General features: G+C 49.3%; 1 protein-coding gene across 9 annotated transcripts in view; it reads left to right on the top strand.

The window, feature by feature from the left end:
- The window catches only part of LOC144941126 (receptor-type tyrosine-protein phosphatase delta-like), a 613,380-nt gene that overhangs the window by 493,004 nt on the left and 101,248 nt on the right, over window positions 1-19,128 (top strand). For all 9 annotated transcript variants that reach the window (XM_078867646.1, XM_078867648.1, XM_078867645.1 and 6 more), the window contains one exon: window positions 822-932. In XM_078867646.1, the coding sequence (XP_078723772.1) occupies window positions 822-932 (111 nt within the window). The remainder of the gene's footprint in view (window positions 1-821; window positions 933-19,128) is intronic.

Below are 19,128 nucleotides of genomic sequence, written 5' to 3'. Positions count from 1 at the left end.
AACGAGTACCTGATGCGGTGTGTAAACATCGTCGCTGGGGAGAAAAAGGCGGCCAGGCATGGTGCTGGCCACCCACCCCCCCCCCCCTCGTGTGCCGTGTTTGCCTTCGTAGATGCTCGCTAACAGCACTTGCCCCAACAGCATGTGTAGGCTACACGGCGATTATTTGTCCTTTGTGTGTTGTTGTTGCGGGTGCAATGGTGATACAGAGGTCAGGGCACCGCGTTCTCAAACCAAAGACCTCGCTTCGAGTCCTGGCCATGTCTTCGCATCAGTGGCGCGGGTGATTTGTGGACATCTGATCAAGTTCTGAGCCTCCCCTAGGTTGAATCGGCCTTCGATTAATCGCTGTCGCGGTGTGCGAACGTGAACAGTGCCAAACTGCTGGCCACAACCACCCTACCCTTTGGTTCTTTCGGTAAAGTCACGTGGGTAGAAAAAAAAATATAAAAAAAAATCACGACGTTTCGATCGCAACACAAGCGGAAAAAATATAATCCAGCAGTAGAACTGCTGAACCAGTGAAGACGACCGCTTGTGTTGCGATCGAAACGTCGTGATATTTATTTTTTTGTTTTATTTTATTTTTCTACCCACGTGACTTTACCGAAAGAACCAAAGAGTATGGATTCCTGCAGTCACGAAAGCTTCAAATCGGTCACAACCACCCTCTCGTGCTCCCCGCTCGGCCTCGCTGTGTGCTCACTGACAGCCCCCCCCCCCCCCTGGCCCCCCCAACAGTCGACGAAACCACTTGACGCGGAGAACGTCTTTCACTTCTGTCCGTGCGTGCGTGTGCGTGCACCCTTCATATACTACAGGAGCCCTACAGATCGACAACAGCCAGGAGATGGACCAGGGCAAGTACGAATGCGTGGCGAGTAACAGCGTGGGAACTCGCTACTCGGCACCCGCCAACCTCTTCGTGAAAGGTACGGTGTCAGATGGGGGGGGGGGGCAGCCACACCACTTGCACAGCCACACGACCCCCTGCCACTCATCGCCTCCTCCCCACCACCCCCGCCCCAGAAGTCTCCCCGCTCACAACCGCCACTCCATGACCTCTTGGCTATTCCCCTGTGCACTACACTTCACCCCCTCACCTCCCCCCCCCCTCATCATTCCCCCACCACTCTTTCCCACTCCGTGCCTCTCCCTGCATCCCTCCCACTCGTCCTCTCCGGGACCTTGTTGTTCTCGGAGCGCGCACCCCGTTGCTTAGCCTCCGATGGTGGCTCGAGTTTTGCCGCGCCCAAAGGTTCACGCTGGGGTGCTCGTAAAGCGGCGGTGCCATGGAGTTCCCCCCCCCCCGCGCCCACTCGCGGGCCACTTCGTACGCTGCAATGCTCACACCTGCGCACGCATATTGCCGTTGTGCTCCACAGTGTCATCTATTGGAAATCTGCGAGGCCTACGAGACAGCTGTGAGCAAGAGCTCGCTAGCTCGTCGAGTTTCCACCGGTATAAATCAATTATCTGATGTTGATTTCGATACACGGGTGTGCCCGCCGCGTTCCAGCTAACGGGGCTGTGCGGCACCGCGCCCTTGTCGTGCCGCGTGTTCGCTTGGCGCGGTGTTCCGGCGTCCCACTCCGCGTGCTTTGGAGCTCCTTCAAATCCTTTTCCTGCGCTGAAGAAGCCCCCGACAAGGGGAGCGAAACGTCGCCTCCGCAGCGCCACGCAACACGCGACGCCACCCGGAAACGCATCGGAGTGCTCTGCAGCACAGCAGTTGAGACCGACGTGGTTTTGTTGTTCCGTCGTTATGAAACCGATGCCTTTTAACGGCCAAGTAGATTCTTCCATGCGTAACCGCCTACCCATTTTCAATCGTGCGCACACGGTTTTAGAAGCCACGTGTCGTCACTTTTTTGTTTGTTATCCGTGCGGAGTTGTAAACCCAGTGCTCTGTGTGTACTTGAATAAACCCTGGCGCTCATAGCTCTCCGGTTGCGTTTTTGGGTTTGGACCGTGTGTTGTTCGGTGAGAAACCACACGCCGTTCATCCCAAAAACACCGATTGGGAGAGCTGTACGGCAAAGCCAAGTAGTGTGTACACTCCAGCGCTCAGGTGAAGCGCGCATTAGAAATGCTTTCAGTAGTCGCAGTTATCACTCGGAGGACGCCCCTGACCACTGGCATCAATCGGTAGGATCTTTTTGTCATGATATATGGGACCAGATTCACATCGTGATGAAATGCCTTCGTGACTTGTCCCTCTGTGGGCAATGGGAGACATGGGCACGTGTTTTTTTTTAATCGGATGAAATATTTCCTGATGAGTACTTGTTTGAATGACTACCTGTGAATGCCAGGTAGTTGTAGGTATGAGCTATAAAGTGACCAGACAATAACCGTGCAAAGAAAGATTCTTGAATCCATCTGTAAAATCCTCGAGTGTTACTTTACTCGCATGGCAAATGCGATGTCTCCGGGTAATTGATCGCTCCTCCTACATGCCAAACACTCGTTAGTGCAATTGCCCAAAAACGTCATGATTCTCAACCCCGCTGAAAATCAAGTCTCGAGGCCCAAGCGAGTTTTTTGCTTGTAGGGTTCATGAAAGCCATTGCAATTGTTCAGAGCTGCCGATGGCACTTTAACGATATTGGAACAAACTAAGTTCTGTGTGGTGGGGGGAAGTGATTTGAGTTCTGCAGCGTGCGGCGTGTCCAGCTCACGGCCCTTGCTGCGAGGCCCGGACCCTTGGAGCCACCGGCTTAGCAAAGCCGGGACCTTATCAGGCAGGAGGGGAGTGGGGGCGGCGCGGGGAAGGCCCCTACGGATGACGGGGAAATTCCTGAAGTTCTCCAGGGCAGGTTATCAGCCAGTGAGCAGAGACAGCCGTCCCAGCTTCATTTATCTGATGGAAAGTATTTTTCGTGAGTTAGATCAGTTTTTTTTTCGGGGTGGGGGGGGGTGGTGGGCAGGTGGGGGTGGAGGGGGGGCTCTCTGGTGGGGGGGGGCTTTTTTTGTCTAAATCCTTCGGTGCAATCATAAAATGAAGCTGTCGGCAGCAAAGGAAGTGTGCAGCAGCGCTTGGCCATCAAGGTTGGGAGAAGGCGTTTTTTTCCCCTTCTGTTTTTCCTCCCTTCGCCTTATCTGCCGAGACTGAAGGGCTGAAGCCCGAACTCCCGCCCCCACCACCACCACCGCAGCAGCAGCAGAGTTAGCCATTCTCAGTGTGAAGCACCTTCTTGCCGTCTTAGTTCTGCAAAGATACACCGAGGACCACTCTGCCGAGGCGCAGGAAGAAGCCGATTGAGTGTCGCTATCCTTTAGACAAATCGTACGGCTTGCTTTTTTTTTCCACGCTGGCTTTTCCAGAGGAATTGGTGTTTTTATTTTGATGAGAGTTTCTTCGCTTGGTTTTATTATGTTACTTATGCACTGTTTTTACGCGTGCGTCGTTACAACTCATTGGCAAATAACACCCTCGCACTTGAGGACTCCAGAGCTTGGACAATTGTTGGTGCCGCGTCATCCCGTGGCTGCCTTCCTGCTTTCTCCGAGTCATTCTCTCTGTCTGTTTTGACGAGAATCAGTGAATACTGTGCAGTGTTGCTATAAGTTGAAATTAGTACAATTTAATTATTATTATTATTAGCATAATCATAGCAGGACCACAATGCATGGTGATTTTTTATGTGCTGGAGATGATGGAATCTTAACCCCCGTAGCCCCATGTGCAGAATCATAGGCAACACTAAAATGGCTTGAATGGACTCCAGTCACGCCAGGTTTTCATGAGATACAGGTGTTGAACGGGTCATTTTTTTGTTCACTCATCTCTGCACATGCCCCTTCTAAGTAGTAGAGGTAAGACTTGAGTGCCGTGTGATGGACCCGGACACGGCACGGTCGATAAATTGTGTTCTGATGATGAGGTCGGTTGGATTCCTGGCGTTCCCGCGCACGGATGTGCCCTGCGCGAGTGACCTCAGGTGACACGGCACATGCGCCTCACGTGTAAATAATGTGATACTAAACCAGTGGTTTCTCCAGCCCGTCGAGTGCAATTAGCACCACCACGTTTCCTGAACGTATGGGGAAACACGTTGAAGTGTCGTAGCAATTACGATTAACTTTGCCATCATTTTTCCAATTTTCATCATAGCAATTCTGGTTCTGGCACGGCCTCTTGAGAATTGCACGGACAGCAAAAATAACCGATGTCTTGCATCTTTCAGGAGCTTCACGTGAAGAGTGGCTTGAGGGAAGATGGGTTTCTGGGGACTTGCGGCGTGTGAAAGTTTTGCCGGTGGCATGGCGCCGGTTTTTTGATTGCAGGTGTGGCCGAGGGTAAATGGGGCTGAGGACGTTCGATGATCTGAAAGAGTGGACGATTTGGTGGGACGTATGTCCGGCTGAAGCAATGGGCACAGTGTAGAGGTGACCCGAGAAAGTGAGACTCAGGAAACGCACGCTACCACAGCCTCCAATCCTCCAGATAATGGATGGAGGTATGGAATTAATAAGTGAATAAAAAAGACATTTGTTTTTTTTTCTGTACTTTTTAAATCCACTTCTAGATGCTAATTTGACAGCCCACTGCATTAATTAAGACATATCCACGCTATATGTGCTATAGTGGGGGTGGGGGAGGGGGGATGACCATACTTCGCCACGCTTGTCATTGCAGGTTGGTAAGGGGGAGGGGGAGGCCGGGTTCAATTCAAATGCCGCTCGCAAGTGATATTGACCATGGCCGGGAATCGAACGGCGCTCGCCGCATTCGTAGCACCGTGCGCGCTCTGGCTGCTTGAACCTTCTCTCCACCCCATTGACTCCGCTGATTGTAATCAATGTGGTCATAATTACAACAGCAAAGTTAATAACGTAAATAATAGTCGTAAAGTTGATGATAATAATAACAGAGTTGTGGGTGTGTAAAAGTGAATTGCAAACGTAATTAGAAACACAAATCAATCGGCCTGCAGGTTTGGCTGCCTTCCTGCGTTCACGAGGCTGACTCCGGACTGCATCGGCTAAGCTTTGAGATGGCAGCTGAATTTCACCCATGGCCATTTCATGGATTCGCCTATTGAATATCGAATAATTTATTGCGGATCGTTATTTTTTTTTTGTTCGGAAGCTTTTCGTGACATAAAACAGGCGACTTTATTCGCTGCTGAGCCGTATGCTCACTTCCTGCCGCGCGGCTCCATACAAGGTCAACCATCGCACGTCGCTACGATCAAATTCTCATTTCACAAGCGAAGCAGCGTTAAACCTCGTTAGCAGTTGGATGGATTGGTGATCATCGAGGCTCTGGTCGTGAGGTGTGGTGTGTAGCACCGCATCATAGGTATGGGATTTCTCCAGCCTCTCTGTTTCTTCCCGTCGGCAAACACTCATGAAAGAAAACATCAAATAAACATCTCAATTGTGGGAACCAGCCTAAAAGCACTATCGAGACTTGGCGATGCTCTCCCATGTAAATAAAGGGCATTATGATTATTATTGCAGATGGGGAGCTTGCCGAACTGCAATCGACAGGCAAAGCAGAAGAATACAAGGTCATGAGGTTAAATTGCAAAATGAATACTGCAACTGGGTTCTTATGGATTTTCTATTCAACCTGTGCGAATATAGAGGGCCGTGTATTCCTTTGACGGACAGTTTTCCTGCTGTCAAGCCTTGACCACTTTTACTTTCTGTTTATGTGTGGCTGTATTTTTGTTGTTGTTGTTTTTGCGTTTTTATCCTTGCCGCACTATCAACGTAAAGACAGAGCGAGGGGTATTATTTTCTGTCGCATTCAAACCATGACAGCAAAGTTGTGAATCGCAAACCCACAGAAGTAGGCAGAAAATGATTCACCTCACTGGCGATTTGATGAATTGTCATGATTCAGGCCAGTAATGTGAGTTAATAATCGATTATAATTTTGATGAATTTCAAATATCTTGTTTGTATTGCTTCTTTTTGTTCTGCTTCGATGGTCCGGTGTTTGCTCCCTGATATTCATCATCATTATCATCATCAGCCATGGTTAATATACTGCTGGATGAAGGCCTCCCCAAGCCTTCACAATGTCCCATAATCCTGAGATAATAATCCACCTAGTCATAATAATAATAGTTCAATTTGTAACGCGCGCAAATTTGCAGACGTAGTGGCCGCAACTCAGAGGCGCGGAGCCAAGCTCAGAGTCGCTCGAAAGCACGTGGTTGTAGAGGTGAGTTTTTAAGTGTCTCTTGAAGGAGGCGATTGAGGTGATGCTGCGAATGTGCAGAAGGATATCGTTCCAGACTGTTGGGGCTGCCACTGAGAAGCGGCGCATAGACGTGACCATCCTGGATCTTGGTATCAAGAGGAGGTCGTGAGTCGCGCTGCGCAGGCATTTGCCGTGTGCCGAGCTGCAAGTTGTCAATAATGAAGAAAGGTACGGCGGGCAGGCGGATATGAAGGCATTGTGGCAGAGGCAGGCGGTCTTGTATGTGACCCTACTGGCGATGGGTAGTATCTGTGCACATGATCTATTTAAATAAATTGTACATGCTTAACTCTCCAAAGCATCATTCGTCACATGTAAAGCAATACTCATCGATTTAAACAGATTCCTCGTTGAATTCCGACATGGAAGATGACTCTCCACCGCCGTAATTATCACATCTACCAGAATTAACACTCATGGGCTGTTCGTACGAGTGACAAGTTTTCCCTTGGTGTTTTCACATATATATATAATCCCAAGTTACTGTGCTGAGATGATGAAAGTCACTGCACAAGTAAATATGGTTTGACCACAGGTGGGCTTATCTGGGATTAAACCCATGATCTCAGCAGTGCTGGCTCTGTGCTTTGATGTGGGCATAGTCCACAAACCCTGGAACAAAGTTGTTGGAACTTTGTTACGTAGTGTGAGATGGCTTCGTACGGTGTTAAAGATGTTGAACATACATACAAGAAGGGAGCTTGGGCAGAACACACCGTGACTCAACGGGATGATTGCTGGTGGTCGAGACCACCAATGGAGTGTCAGCCAAACGAAGGAATGCGCCCGAGAGGACGCCAACTGCCGAGATGCAGTAATGAAATGAGCTTGTTCGCAAGAGGCAAAACTATACACTTTATGTGCCTAGTTTTACACACCATTATGCCCATCTAGCAGTCATATAGGTATGTCTGTCTACGAGTTTGGTATAGTAATGTTATTGGTATAGTTTAACACGTAGGCTTTTGCGACCAATATTATTCATAATCAACGTTTTTGGGTTTAGATCGCGTTATTTATAAATGTGTCGTAACCCTCCACCACCCGACACGGCCAATCTGCGAATAAAGCAGTACAATGTCACACATGACTTTCTGAAGACTGGTATTGGCGGACATATGAAACGGTCAGACATGTGAACACCTATAGATAATGACAGATACAACATCCATAAACACGACTAAGTGTGGGCGGTTAATTGGTCGGAGCGGCTATGGCGACCTTCGACTGGACCTACGACTGTGCCCGATGCATTACTGTGTGCTGGGGAAGTGACGCTCAAGTGCTGAAATAAGGGTTAAATTGTCGAGAAGTTGTCCATAGTACTCACTGCTGCATGGCGCTTTCCATTCAGCACCAAGTCGGCTTTGGGCAAGGACTCCTCGCTTCTTATCTCCCCTCCCCCCGACAAACTTTGTTCCTCAAAATATATTTCAGATTTTCTACTTCTCTGGATTTTCGGTTTTTTTTAGGTCACCGCTCTTTCATGCATCCATCGGCTATGTGGGCTTCTTTGTTACTTAAAAAAAAACTATTTACCCTGGCGGCTGTGCGCATACATTGACACAGGGCCAGTTTTATAAATAAAGTACAACCTCCATTACCTGCACATAGATTAATCATAAAGTGTATTAGGCATGCTGCTTTTGGATTCCCTACACTAAATGTTGGGAATACAAATGTGGGCGAGATTTTAACTACTTCGCATCGGCTTAATCCAAACCCTGACGCCTATATATTTTGAGTTTGCATGTTTTCCCCGTGGTCGTGTGGATTTCTCTCTGGGTTTTCCCTCCAAATTTCGAAACATGCGTTTGAAGTCTTAAGCTGCTATAAATTCCCACGTGATGATAAACCACTTCGTTGAGCTATCATTTGTAGCCATGTGGCTTCTGGAAAAGAGATACATAGCTCAGTGGGTCTTCCCTGGTAATATAAAAAATTGATTAGTTTTTAGTTGAGTACAAAAAATATGCGTTAAATTATACATGTATTACATGTATGTTGCTATAATTCAGACACGGTTAAAGTTCAGCGATAAAACATAATATCCCGAAATACTTTTTAGACAAAGGAATGCTGAGATGAACCAGAACAAGACAATTTCCTTGGGGCTGTAACTTTGCGTGCACTGCGCTGCTGCAAAGCCATTGTCGAGTAGTAGCAACGTTGTGTTTCAACGAACCCTCGGGCAGCCCAGCGCGAGCGAGTGCTGGCGTGCGCGCTCCCTTAATGGGGCAAGTTTTCCCCAAGTGACATCTCCACTTAAAACCTCACTCTGAAGTGCCGTGCAGGGAAAATACAATCACTGCTTAAAGCACTCATCAGGGTTCAGAAGGGAGTACATCGTCACAGTTTCTTGGGTAGCTGCAATCCACGAGTTGCCACTGCTGCGTGTCATGGGGAACCACAGCGAGTTCTGTGCACGTGGAGGCGGCCAGGTGACCAGAGGGTTGATCTGGCACCAGTCAGGGCCTGAGTTTGAATCCAGGTCCGTGAGTCATACTAAGTTCATGGTCTCAGCCTGATCACCAATGGCTGCACCTGTACACACAAAAATTGCATGAAGTCTGGTGCTGCGCTTAATTTGGCTTAACCTTTTGCTCTGAGAAGAAAACATTAGTTTGGCTGCCATGCAAAGGACTTTACTCGATGTAGCAGAGCAGGTGTGACATTTCTTCCCTCTGCTGTGTCAACTAGAGGTCACTTGAAGGGATATCTTGGTAGATAGCTCTGTGGCACATGCTTCCGTGGGATATTATCTATGGTGGATAGGGTGGCACACATCTGAATGGATAATGCATCTCATGATGTGCTGTCCCAGAACACATCGGGGATAATAAATAAATAAACTATCGGCAAAAATGTTAAGCAAGAAATAATAATAATAACAAAAACAAACCCCTGACTCTAATGTCTGTGCTTTCGAGAGAATGGATCTTTAATGATTTACATGATCACCACATTTTTATTTTTATCGGTTCCCGATATGGTAGTCATTATATAGTGTAGTGTATACCCAGTTACTTAATGTTAATAGCTCAGATTATTGGAGAGTGTATTGAGTACATTGATTATATTGATGTAGTTTATACCTAGTTTTTTCACATCGGTTTATTGTATGGTAGTAGGATAGAAGCAGTTATTTAGCGTCAATATGCTAAATTCTTCTTAGGTTTTTTCGGTAAAGTCACGTAGAAAGTAAAATAAAATAAAAACAAAAATCACGACGTTTCGGAGGCAACACAAGTCTCCGTCATCAGGTGGGACCGTCACAGCCAGATTAGCTGTATCAAGTGAGGCAATGATTCAAGATGTAATCCCTTAAAAGCGAGTTAAGGGGGGAGGGAGAGGGAGGGGGGAGCTCATCAGACTATGGTAGCCAATGAAAGGAACGTATCACGAGAGGGAGGTGGGGCGAGGCCAAAAGGGTGGGCGATGGACGTGGAAGCGCTTGTGCGCAAGCGGCCAATGCTAAATTCCTCTGTTGATATGTAAACTCCTTTGTCAAGGCACTCTGCTCCTCCCACCCAGCTTAAATACGCTGCCAAGCTTAGCAGTGTTTCATTAGGACGCTGTCTTTCCGACAGCTCTGTTCTTCACCTGAGGACGGCTGCTTGTGTTGTGGCCGAAACGTTGTGAGAATTGTATTATGTTTCATTTTTTTTTATTTCCCTTCCACGTGACTTTACCGAAAGATCCAAGAATATGAATCCCTGCAGCCACGAAAACTTTATATCGAAATGATCACCACAGCCGTGGAAACTCCCTCGCCCTTCACACGGAGTGGAGGAGCCACAACTTTTGGAAGTAAATCAGCAAACACGCCTTATTACTCTGATCTAGCGATCGTGCCACACTCGTATGAATGATGTGGCCGTAAAAAAAATGAAAGTCGCATTGAAGCGAATTAAATTAAATCGATATTGCCGAGCCAGCTTCTCTGCTTCTCGTTTCGCAGCAGGGTGCATGATGGCATAGCCATGATGTTCCTGTGATACTTGGCGAAAGTGTTGCAATATATTGCAACCCTCGGTACATGTCCCTCGATCTAAATCTGGCGCCTGTATCGCCGTTTCTGTTCAAATACCCCGTTGGTGAAAATGTAATTTAGATATAAATAAAAATTACTAACAAAAACATGCACACGCCAGGCATGCGTGCGTGTGTGTGTGTGTGCTTTTTTGTGAAGCGGTGTGCAAGAAAGATAAAGGTGCATCCCTGCAATTGCTTGTCAACGCCACTGCTGGTGGAAGGACCTCCGTTAGAGGGAGCTCGAGAGAGTATCTGTAGAGCAAGCTCTGGGGAAGCCCTCCAGGGGGTATTTTTGGCCCACTAGTCAGACGTTTCGAATGAGGTGGCAGTACCAACACCCCATCACATGTAGAACTGCCGGTAAAAATAACGTTGCCATACCTATTTATACCGTTGGGGTGGACATAGGTGGGGGACGATTTCAGAAAGTTGCACCATTCTTTCAACTTCCGCCCATGCTGGGAGATGGAATTTAACCCGTTACCTCTGGATTAAAGTTTCAATGTCCTAACCATGACACCACAGCACCTCCAGGAACAATCTGTATATATACACACACATAAGTTTAATTCTAATGAGCCTTCCAGATCCATAGCCTCGGGATTAATAATCAGGAGCAGCGATGCCGCAGCGGCTGCAGAGGCGTTCGATCGACCGCACGCAATATTCCGATGCAATCTATGGAGCCGGCGCTTTGTCCCGCCGAGAGTATTTACTGGAATCTCATTGGGGAATACGGAGGGTGGTGGATGATGATGAGGGGAGGGAGGGAGGCGAGGGAGGGAGGGAGGCTGCAGTGCTGGATGGAGAAGGTGTGTCGAGTACGGATTCATAAGAAATAATGGATTCCCAAACATTAGCGTGGGGTGGTTTACTTTTTTTTAAAAAATTGAAACTTCGACTCAAAATCTGTTCCCAACTAAAACTCGTTCTTTTAATGAAATGCAATTTACGCGAAAAAACACGCTCGGCAAGGAGTCGATACGCGCCATGCCGTGCATGTCGCGGCTGTCGTCTTGATGTGACTCGAGTGGTTGTCACCTGCCATTAAAAAAAAAAACACCAGAATGAAAAAAACGTTTCCCGAACAAAGTTGTATCTTCGTTGTACCGTAGCTGCGCACTGCCAAATATGCCGGAATGCACACGTGGGAAGAGAAGCATGGGAAGGGAATTGTCAAAGCAGAGTAAAAACCGTGCCTGGCGTGATTAGGAAAGACAGGGTCTCGTGCTTGGCAGATCGAGCAGAACAACGCGTAGGCTGCAAGGGTGGCGTCGGTGTTGGCAGCCACTGACGGTGTGGGTCGTGTTGGCCACGTGAGGGCAGGAAGCGTAGGGCAGACACTGGCATGTTTGACTCTCCGTGTGTCTCTCTTCCCCTCTTTACGTCACCCCATTGTGTTCTGCATCAAAACCTTCGCCCCCCCCCCCCCAGAGAAGCGATAACGTTGTTGTCTTTCATTCCTCCCGCTCTCTGGTTCGCGTCCAGCTCGATCTCCCTCCCCTACTGGCCACGTTCAAGTAGGCGTCGCATTGAACAACCTCGCTCGCCCAACGGCCCCTTTTTCCGCCATCAAGTGCACGTACGCGCGTGTGCATCAGTGCACGCGCACGGCCGTACGCAAACGCACTACACCACTGGGCTCGCGCGAGCACGTGCACACGTTTTAAGCTTGCCTCTGCGGCGTTCACTTAAAATCTGGGCGCTTGCATGCGTATCCACGCCCCATTCCCACCCCTCCCTCTGCCCCCCTTTCACCACCCCCCACCCTTCTCCACACCCTCTCCGCACTTGGTTGTGCACGTGCATGCGTTCACACCAGGCGCCTCGCACGCTGTGCTCCACCTCCCCGTCGTCAACGTGACACCCAGGTGCCAACCTGCACGCGAGTAACGCCGTTGTCGTGGTGTGCGCGCCTGTGCATCGGCTGGGCTCGGCGCTGCCAATTCATGTCATGCGCCCGAGCCTCTGCGCACGTGAGCGTTCGCGTGCGTTGCACGACGGTGGTGTGGTGGTTGGCGCGCCGTGCGACGATCCTGGTGACTGAAATTCGATTCCCACACATGGCCGGCCAGGCATCGGTGACGAATAGCTGAACTGGTCCTGGAGTCTTCCCGAGGTCTACTCTGCGGTGTGTAAACATCAGCGCCTGGGAAGACAAAGGTGGCTGGATGTGGTATTCGCTACACTCGTGCACCGTACTGGCCTTTAACAAGTGCTCACTAACATCCCAGCAGTCTGTAAGGTTACCCGGGGAATCTGTATCTTCGTGTGAGTGTGTGTGTGTGCACGTGGCCTGTGCACTGTGGGTCTTGAGTCTCCTTACTCTTGCTTCCCCAGCCCCTGGCTGCTGGTACGCAGCCGTGACTAACGTCGCTTGAAAGTGCTCCGCACGCCGCAGGCCGCTGAAAGCCTCGGCATGCTCCCCTTTTTTTCATCTAAAATTACTCTGGCCGTCCCTTCGGGGGCCGAGAAAGCTTGTTGTTCATTTTAGACGATGGTACTTGGTGGAAGACGCTCTCTGTCTTACGCCGGGGCCCACGAGTGGGTTTGGTGAGCAAGAAACAACCGTGCCCAGGAACTGCCGCCACTGCGCCGGGTACCAATTCGCGTTTGATTTCAAGAGGCAGGGGAGAGAGCATCTCCATGGGGGAGGCTGGCGGGCAATTGAAATTGTAAAAAAGAAAAACGTGAGTTTCAAAGCATGTGCTCGAACCTGGACGGTGAGGGTTGGACGTGCCTTCCGCTTTGCCCTCTGCACAATTGTACCTTTTCTTCTGCCGGCTCTTGCTTCATTCAGTCGTGCGCGAGGAATGATCGGAGCCGCCCAAGGAGAGCCTCGTCCCCAGTGTGGCGAAAAATGTTTTGCCTTCGGCAGAAGTGACGGCGACGGATTTTATTGAGAAAATGACGCGAGCCTGTGCGAGTGAATTAGTAGTTCGAGCCGCAACTTATTTCTAGGTCATATTGGTCACGTATCAAAAACGTCACGGGTGGCGTCAACAAGGATATTGCTGGGATAATTAAGTTGGCCATAATTTATAATTGCACAGCTGTTTTTGCCGCAACCGAAGCCCGGATTTACTGTTGACCCCGTGCCACTGACGTGCATTAGTCTGCATAAGCACATGACACTCAATTATCGTGCGTGCGTAACACGCGCACTTTTTAGAAGTCACCGTGAACTCTACTTCCGTCAGGTGCACTTCTGCGGCCGTTTGGACCCCTCTTCCTTCCAACATGACCAAGCCACCGGAGCTATGTACTTTTTAATCTAGATTGAAAACTCATTTCTAGAGAACTGATTTTTTGTGTTTAGTTCGTTGTCCTTCCCCCGCACCTCCGATTGGCGCGGTTGGCCACGTAGGGTGCGAACGAAGTTCAACGTACATACGTCACGACGGCCACCACGGCCCTACGTGTCTTCGTTCATCTTCGTCCATACTCGTCAGAATGAGAGAAAGCACTTGGCTCCCAGCGTTACATTGGGCTTCATTTTACTTAGCTGCCGCGTGTAAGGAAGGGTTTCAATGTTCGTCTCCCAAAAGAGAGTGCCGATTCGGTAACGCTTCCACTGAGACTGTACCGTGGTCGTGTAGTGAAGTAAGTGAGCGCTCGACACACATGCCAAAAGCCACGCATACCGAGCCAAGAGCCCGCAAAGTTGACCCACGATATTTATTGACTTATCTGTAATTAGAATCCGCGAAGCACCGGTGCGTGCCAGATCGAGGACAGGACAATCGAACGTTCAACTCGTGGGGTTGAAATCGGCCCATCGCTCGGCACAGGATCCTTATTGCCGTGCAACATTCTGCACAGACGACGGTTGGCAGGTCAATAATGAAATGATAGCGAATGCCTGGGGCTTGTCAGAACAATGCCTCGATGCAGGTTCTTTTTTGTACTTTGCTTTCGCCACTCTCGTCAGTGCCGATAGGTGAAACGAGGTTGGGCGGGGAGGTGTTCAGATACCACCTCTGCTACTGATGTCAGCGGTGGCTGGGAATCAATCTTAGGTCGCGAGGTTCATTGCGGAGTGCACAGACTACCGGTGCCATCTTCTTGGTTCTTTCGGTAAAGTCACGTAGAAGGGAAATAATAAAATAATATTATTAATATTATTATTTCCCTTCTACGTGACTTTACCGAAAGAACCAAGAAGATGAATCCCTGCAGTCACGAAAGCTTTAAATCGAAATTTACCGGTGCCATCTCGCAGGGCGCGTAGTTTTTAGATGCCGATGACTGAATACTCTTTCCGCACGCGAGCACACGAAACCAGCGCGCCTTTCGTACGCGGGGCATACACCAAAGCACACCTACAGTATGCATATAGAGTGACGCGTTTGCACACGCACGGGGCGTGGGTGCGTGCGCGCATGCACCAGCAGACGGGGATTATGGTCTGCCGTAGCAGAATAGCCGATTTAACACGGCGTTTCAGAAGGCAATCTTTGCCACTAATGGGATGTGCGGTTGACATTTGGCGAGTCGATGCATGTAGCGGCATGCTCCCGGCCTCATATAACAGATGACGTCTCTCAGTGGATGCTGCCCGCACGCAATGCGAGAGACCTACGCCGTTTGCGCGCGTGCGATTCACATTTCAGTTTTTAATCTCGGCACCGAATCAACGCTTTAGCACAACCCCTTTGACTCGTCCGGCTCCTTTTCGTACGGTCGGTTGCGACGGGAAACGAAAGAAACACAATTTGGAGGGGGGGGGTTGTCAATACGGATGCAGGCGGAGGGGTGTCGGGAAATTCGGGGGGGGGGCAGCTCACGGTGGGCGAGAAATGTGGAGGTTTCAGAAGCGAGCGTGCTCGGAGAGTGCCGTCGGTTGTGATGGGGGGGATGTCGGGTTGCGGGGGGTGGACACGTTCAGGATTTAGAAGGGCAGGTTACAGAGACCGGCGTTGGAATGGCACTCCAGTGGTCAGTTGCCAAGGGGACGGGCCTGAAAGCCAGATGGATGGTATGTTGTAAGAGCAGACAGGTACTTTGGAAAACAAGTAAATAGTGTGCAAGAGTTGAGTGTGTCTGATGGAAGGAGTGAAGCGATGGTGAGGTGTGATGGTATTAATTGCATTGGTCACAGTGACCTCTTGGTCTTCGCGAGAGATCAACTCGCAGGCCGGCAATCTCTTCAGCGCCGTGGCAAATGAGCAATACAAAATGTCACGATCAATAGAGTGGGCGTTGTAATTCAGTTTCCACTCTAAGGCGTTGTGAAATTGACTCGTATTAATAGTTTGATTTTATTTCATATCGGCATTGCAAAGAGAAAAGTTTCTCCAAAAGATACCACTGTGAGTGAGTGACACTCCAAAGTAACATTACTTTTCTCAGTTCATTCATCATCATCATCATAAAAGTCGTGTTTTTTCTTACTGGGCATTAAAGCGTGGCACGTAATCTCTGGATATGCCATTGTCCATCGTTCCTGACATTTGTGCGATGAAGCCCAAATAATCAACGAAGCACTTTCCGCACTCAGCGGAACACCCATGACCTTTGCCCCACTCTTGTTTCGCTCACCCAGCAACCGCATGCCACCTGTCAACCCCTTCTTTTCGGATCTGAACTAACGGTGGTCTCCAAGTGGTGTGCGGCAGGATCGGTTGGGTTTGTGGCGTCGCGCGTGTCGGTGAACGTTAAGGCGGTGTTCCACATTGCAGCGTCCACGTTCATAACTGCTAGAGACAGAATCGGTGTTCGCGACGTTGTTTTGACAACAAACTACCACGATGACACGCAGTGCATCGCGGGAGCGCGCAGTCCGCCGTTCCTGTTTGTGGTCTTTCATCGAATAAAGTTTTTTTTTTTTCAGCGAATGTTTTTACACGTGACTTTTACACAGTTACAGCACCAGGTACGCAATCAATATACAATATGTAATTACACACACAGTGGATGTCAGCCCACGTAGCCACAGAGCCACGTGGCAGCCGCCTCCTCCTCCTCCCCCAGCACGTGCAGGGCAACGAGTACCGTGCCCGACACGTACTCGCGCACTTAGTCATCTTCGGTGATTTTTTAAAATTTCGCTAATTCGGGTCGCCGTGCCGGCGCAGGATCTCCCGCGTTCACTGTGACGCAGACGGCGTGCGGCTTTTACGGTTTATACATTAATACAAATGTATGTACAGTACAACATACGTATGTTGTATGTTTGTTGTATCCACATATGTATGCACAACATATGTTGTATGTATGTTGTATGTGTTCATGTTGATGCTATGTTGATGCTGGCGCAGTATCTCGAACGTTCACTGTGAAGCCCACGGCGTGTGGCTCTTGCGATGTATACACCCGCAGCATTAACCAGGCTAGCTGCCAGGTTCGAACCGCCAACCTTGGCAGCACGCGACGAACGCGATCGTGCTTGCCCCCCCCCCCGCGCGCCCCTTTCGACGAGCACGGTTGGCTACGTACGGTGTGAAAGAAGCTCACCATGCATGCATGCATACACGCATGACCATGTCACCGCCCCGAAGACATGGGAGAGTACGATTTAACATGTGGGCTTTCGCAACCAACTCAGCTCTCGCTGTGTCTGCCTGCTTGATGCTCGTTGTAATTACATGGCGAAACGTCGTACTCGGATTGGAAATGTTGTGGGTTTTACTCTCCAACAAAACCGGCGTGCTGAACGAGTAACGAATGGGCATGCTTTGTTTAAGTGGAAAACCTTACTAATTGGTTGTGTCGGGTGGTGGCGGGTTTAACGACACATTAATATTTTTGTGATCTCACCATTGGACGAGAGTGCAATTGCATTCATTCGTCAATCACGATTGATTCTCATGATCGCGGCACATGCTTCAAATTGTGCTCGTGAAGAGTGGACTTGTGGTTGCCTGAATGTACCCACGAATGAATGAATGAACGATAATGTGCGTCAACGAGACATCAAAAGAAAGTTACCGAATGACACGGAAATACAATGTATTGTTCAGTTGAACCGCTGCCTTGAATCACGACAATTCATCGTTGCTTGTTAGGTTGGCGGGCTAGGAAGAGATCAGAATCGTTACATCGCAAATGTAACTCATTCTCAGACCAGGCGCATTGCACTTTGATTACATGACCCAAAAAAACAGTCATTGGCGTTGCAGCGGAGCATCTGAGTGACAAAGCCACGCAGGAGACAGACACGGTGACAGGCTGCCCCCCCCTCCTCCCCGCGTTTGTAGCGGTGCGACGACCACTGACGCCATCGTTTTAAAATCGGTTCCGTTTTTTTTTTTACCCCGGCCACACCGCCACGCTCTCCCGCTCGATGGCCACGGTGGGAGACGCTGAAATTCAAGCGAGCGCCAGGGGTGGAAACAGGAGTGCCTCCTCTAAGTGCCCTGCTGTTCGACCCCTTGCGCCCTGACTCTCTTCTCCGTTTGTAATAACATTTGAGGGAATCGGTTTTGGACTCCGCGGCGATTTTTTTTCATTTTTTGCCAGTCCAATCTCCGCGCAACGTTTAGACGTAGCTGGCGGCCCCGACTGGCTAGTCGTGGAAGGTCGTGAGTTAAGGTCGGAATAAAAGGGGGTGAGCAGGAGGTGGTGGTGTGGAAAAGCATTATCGTAGCGATTAATTGTAATTCAAATGGGTGATGGATGTTGTTTTTGCCCACTATGTATGTGTCTGAGTGTGTGCTTGCTATTCTTGGGCTGCATTATGGGGGGGTGTATTTTTTTCCAGTTGAATGCATCTGTGTGGGGTTTTTTTTTCCTTCTGAATACTCATTCAAAATACTGATTTTTTTTTTCTGGAGCAGACACACTTATGTAAGTAAGTGAAATAATATATACAGCCCTTTTCTGGACTGCATTATGTTGTTGTTTTTTCCAGTTGAATGCATCTGTCTGCGATTTTTTTGTCCTCCTGAATACTCATTCAAAATACTGAAGATTTTTTTTGGAGCACACACTTTCTTAAGTAATTCAAAAAAAAAATCCTTTTTTATAAAGCGTCCTAAGTGGGCCGGTCACAATTGTTTCTTGGAGCCAGCCTGCATAGTAAACAGCGGTTATGTTTGCCTCCAGGTTTTACTGCTAAAACTCGCTGGGAGTTTCTGACGGAGCCTCTGGCAAAGCGAATGCTTTCTCTCTCTCTCTCATTGTTCAGTGTCGTTGTGATGAATGCGTTCAGAGTTGTGTGGATTGAAGCGTTAAGAGATAGCAGAACACTCGCCAGTGTGGGGTTTTTGTGCGCGCGTGTGCATATAGATGATTTGAACCGGTGCCGGGCCCCCCTCCTAGGTCGACTCAGCCTCAAATTATGTGGTGCGTAAACATCGGCACTGGGGAGACAAAGGTGGCCGGGCGTGGTGCTGGCCACCCACCCCCTCGTGTGTGCCGTTCCGGCCTTCATAGGTGCTCGCTAACAGCACTTGCCCCAAGAGTATGTTTAAGGCTATACGGGGGATTTTTGTCTTAGTATTATTTCAGAATCCGAATATTTATTTATACTGCCGGAATCCGATGAGCTATGAAGCTCTTTGTTTACAGATGCCCAGTAGCTTTTTCACAGATGTCCAGTGGTGTTAACATGGTCGGCTTACATTCCAGATAATGTCGGTCGGATTCCAGACCCAGGTGATGATGTAACGTTTTATTTGGGGGGCGGCGGGGGGGCGGCGGGGGGGGGGCGAGGGTTGGGGGCGGGCGAGGGTTGGGGGGGGCAAGCTCTCCCATCTGTCACTCCTCTTGGTCACCCCAGCCAGCGGGTTTGCGGCTCGGCTTACTTGTAGTGGGGTGAACGGTGGGTAACTCCTTACAATCTGGTCTGGTCCGCGTGGGAGAACGGGGTGGAGAGGTGTACGCCTAACGAAAGGGGAGGGAAGGTCTCGCTGATGGAGGTGTAAGCCCTT

Source organism: Lampetra fluviatilis, chromosome 24 (genome assembly GCF_964198595.1).
Source record: "Lampetra fluviatilis chromosome 24, kcLamFluv1.1, whole genome shotgun sequence".
Lineage (NCBI taxonomy): Eukaryota > Metazoa > Chordata > Hyperoartia > Petromyzontiformes > Petromyzontidae > Lampetra > Lampetra fluviatilis.
Note: the sequence above shows the minus strand (reverse complement) of the source record. Positions and strands in the feature narration are given on the sequence as shown.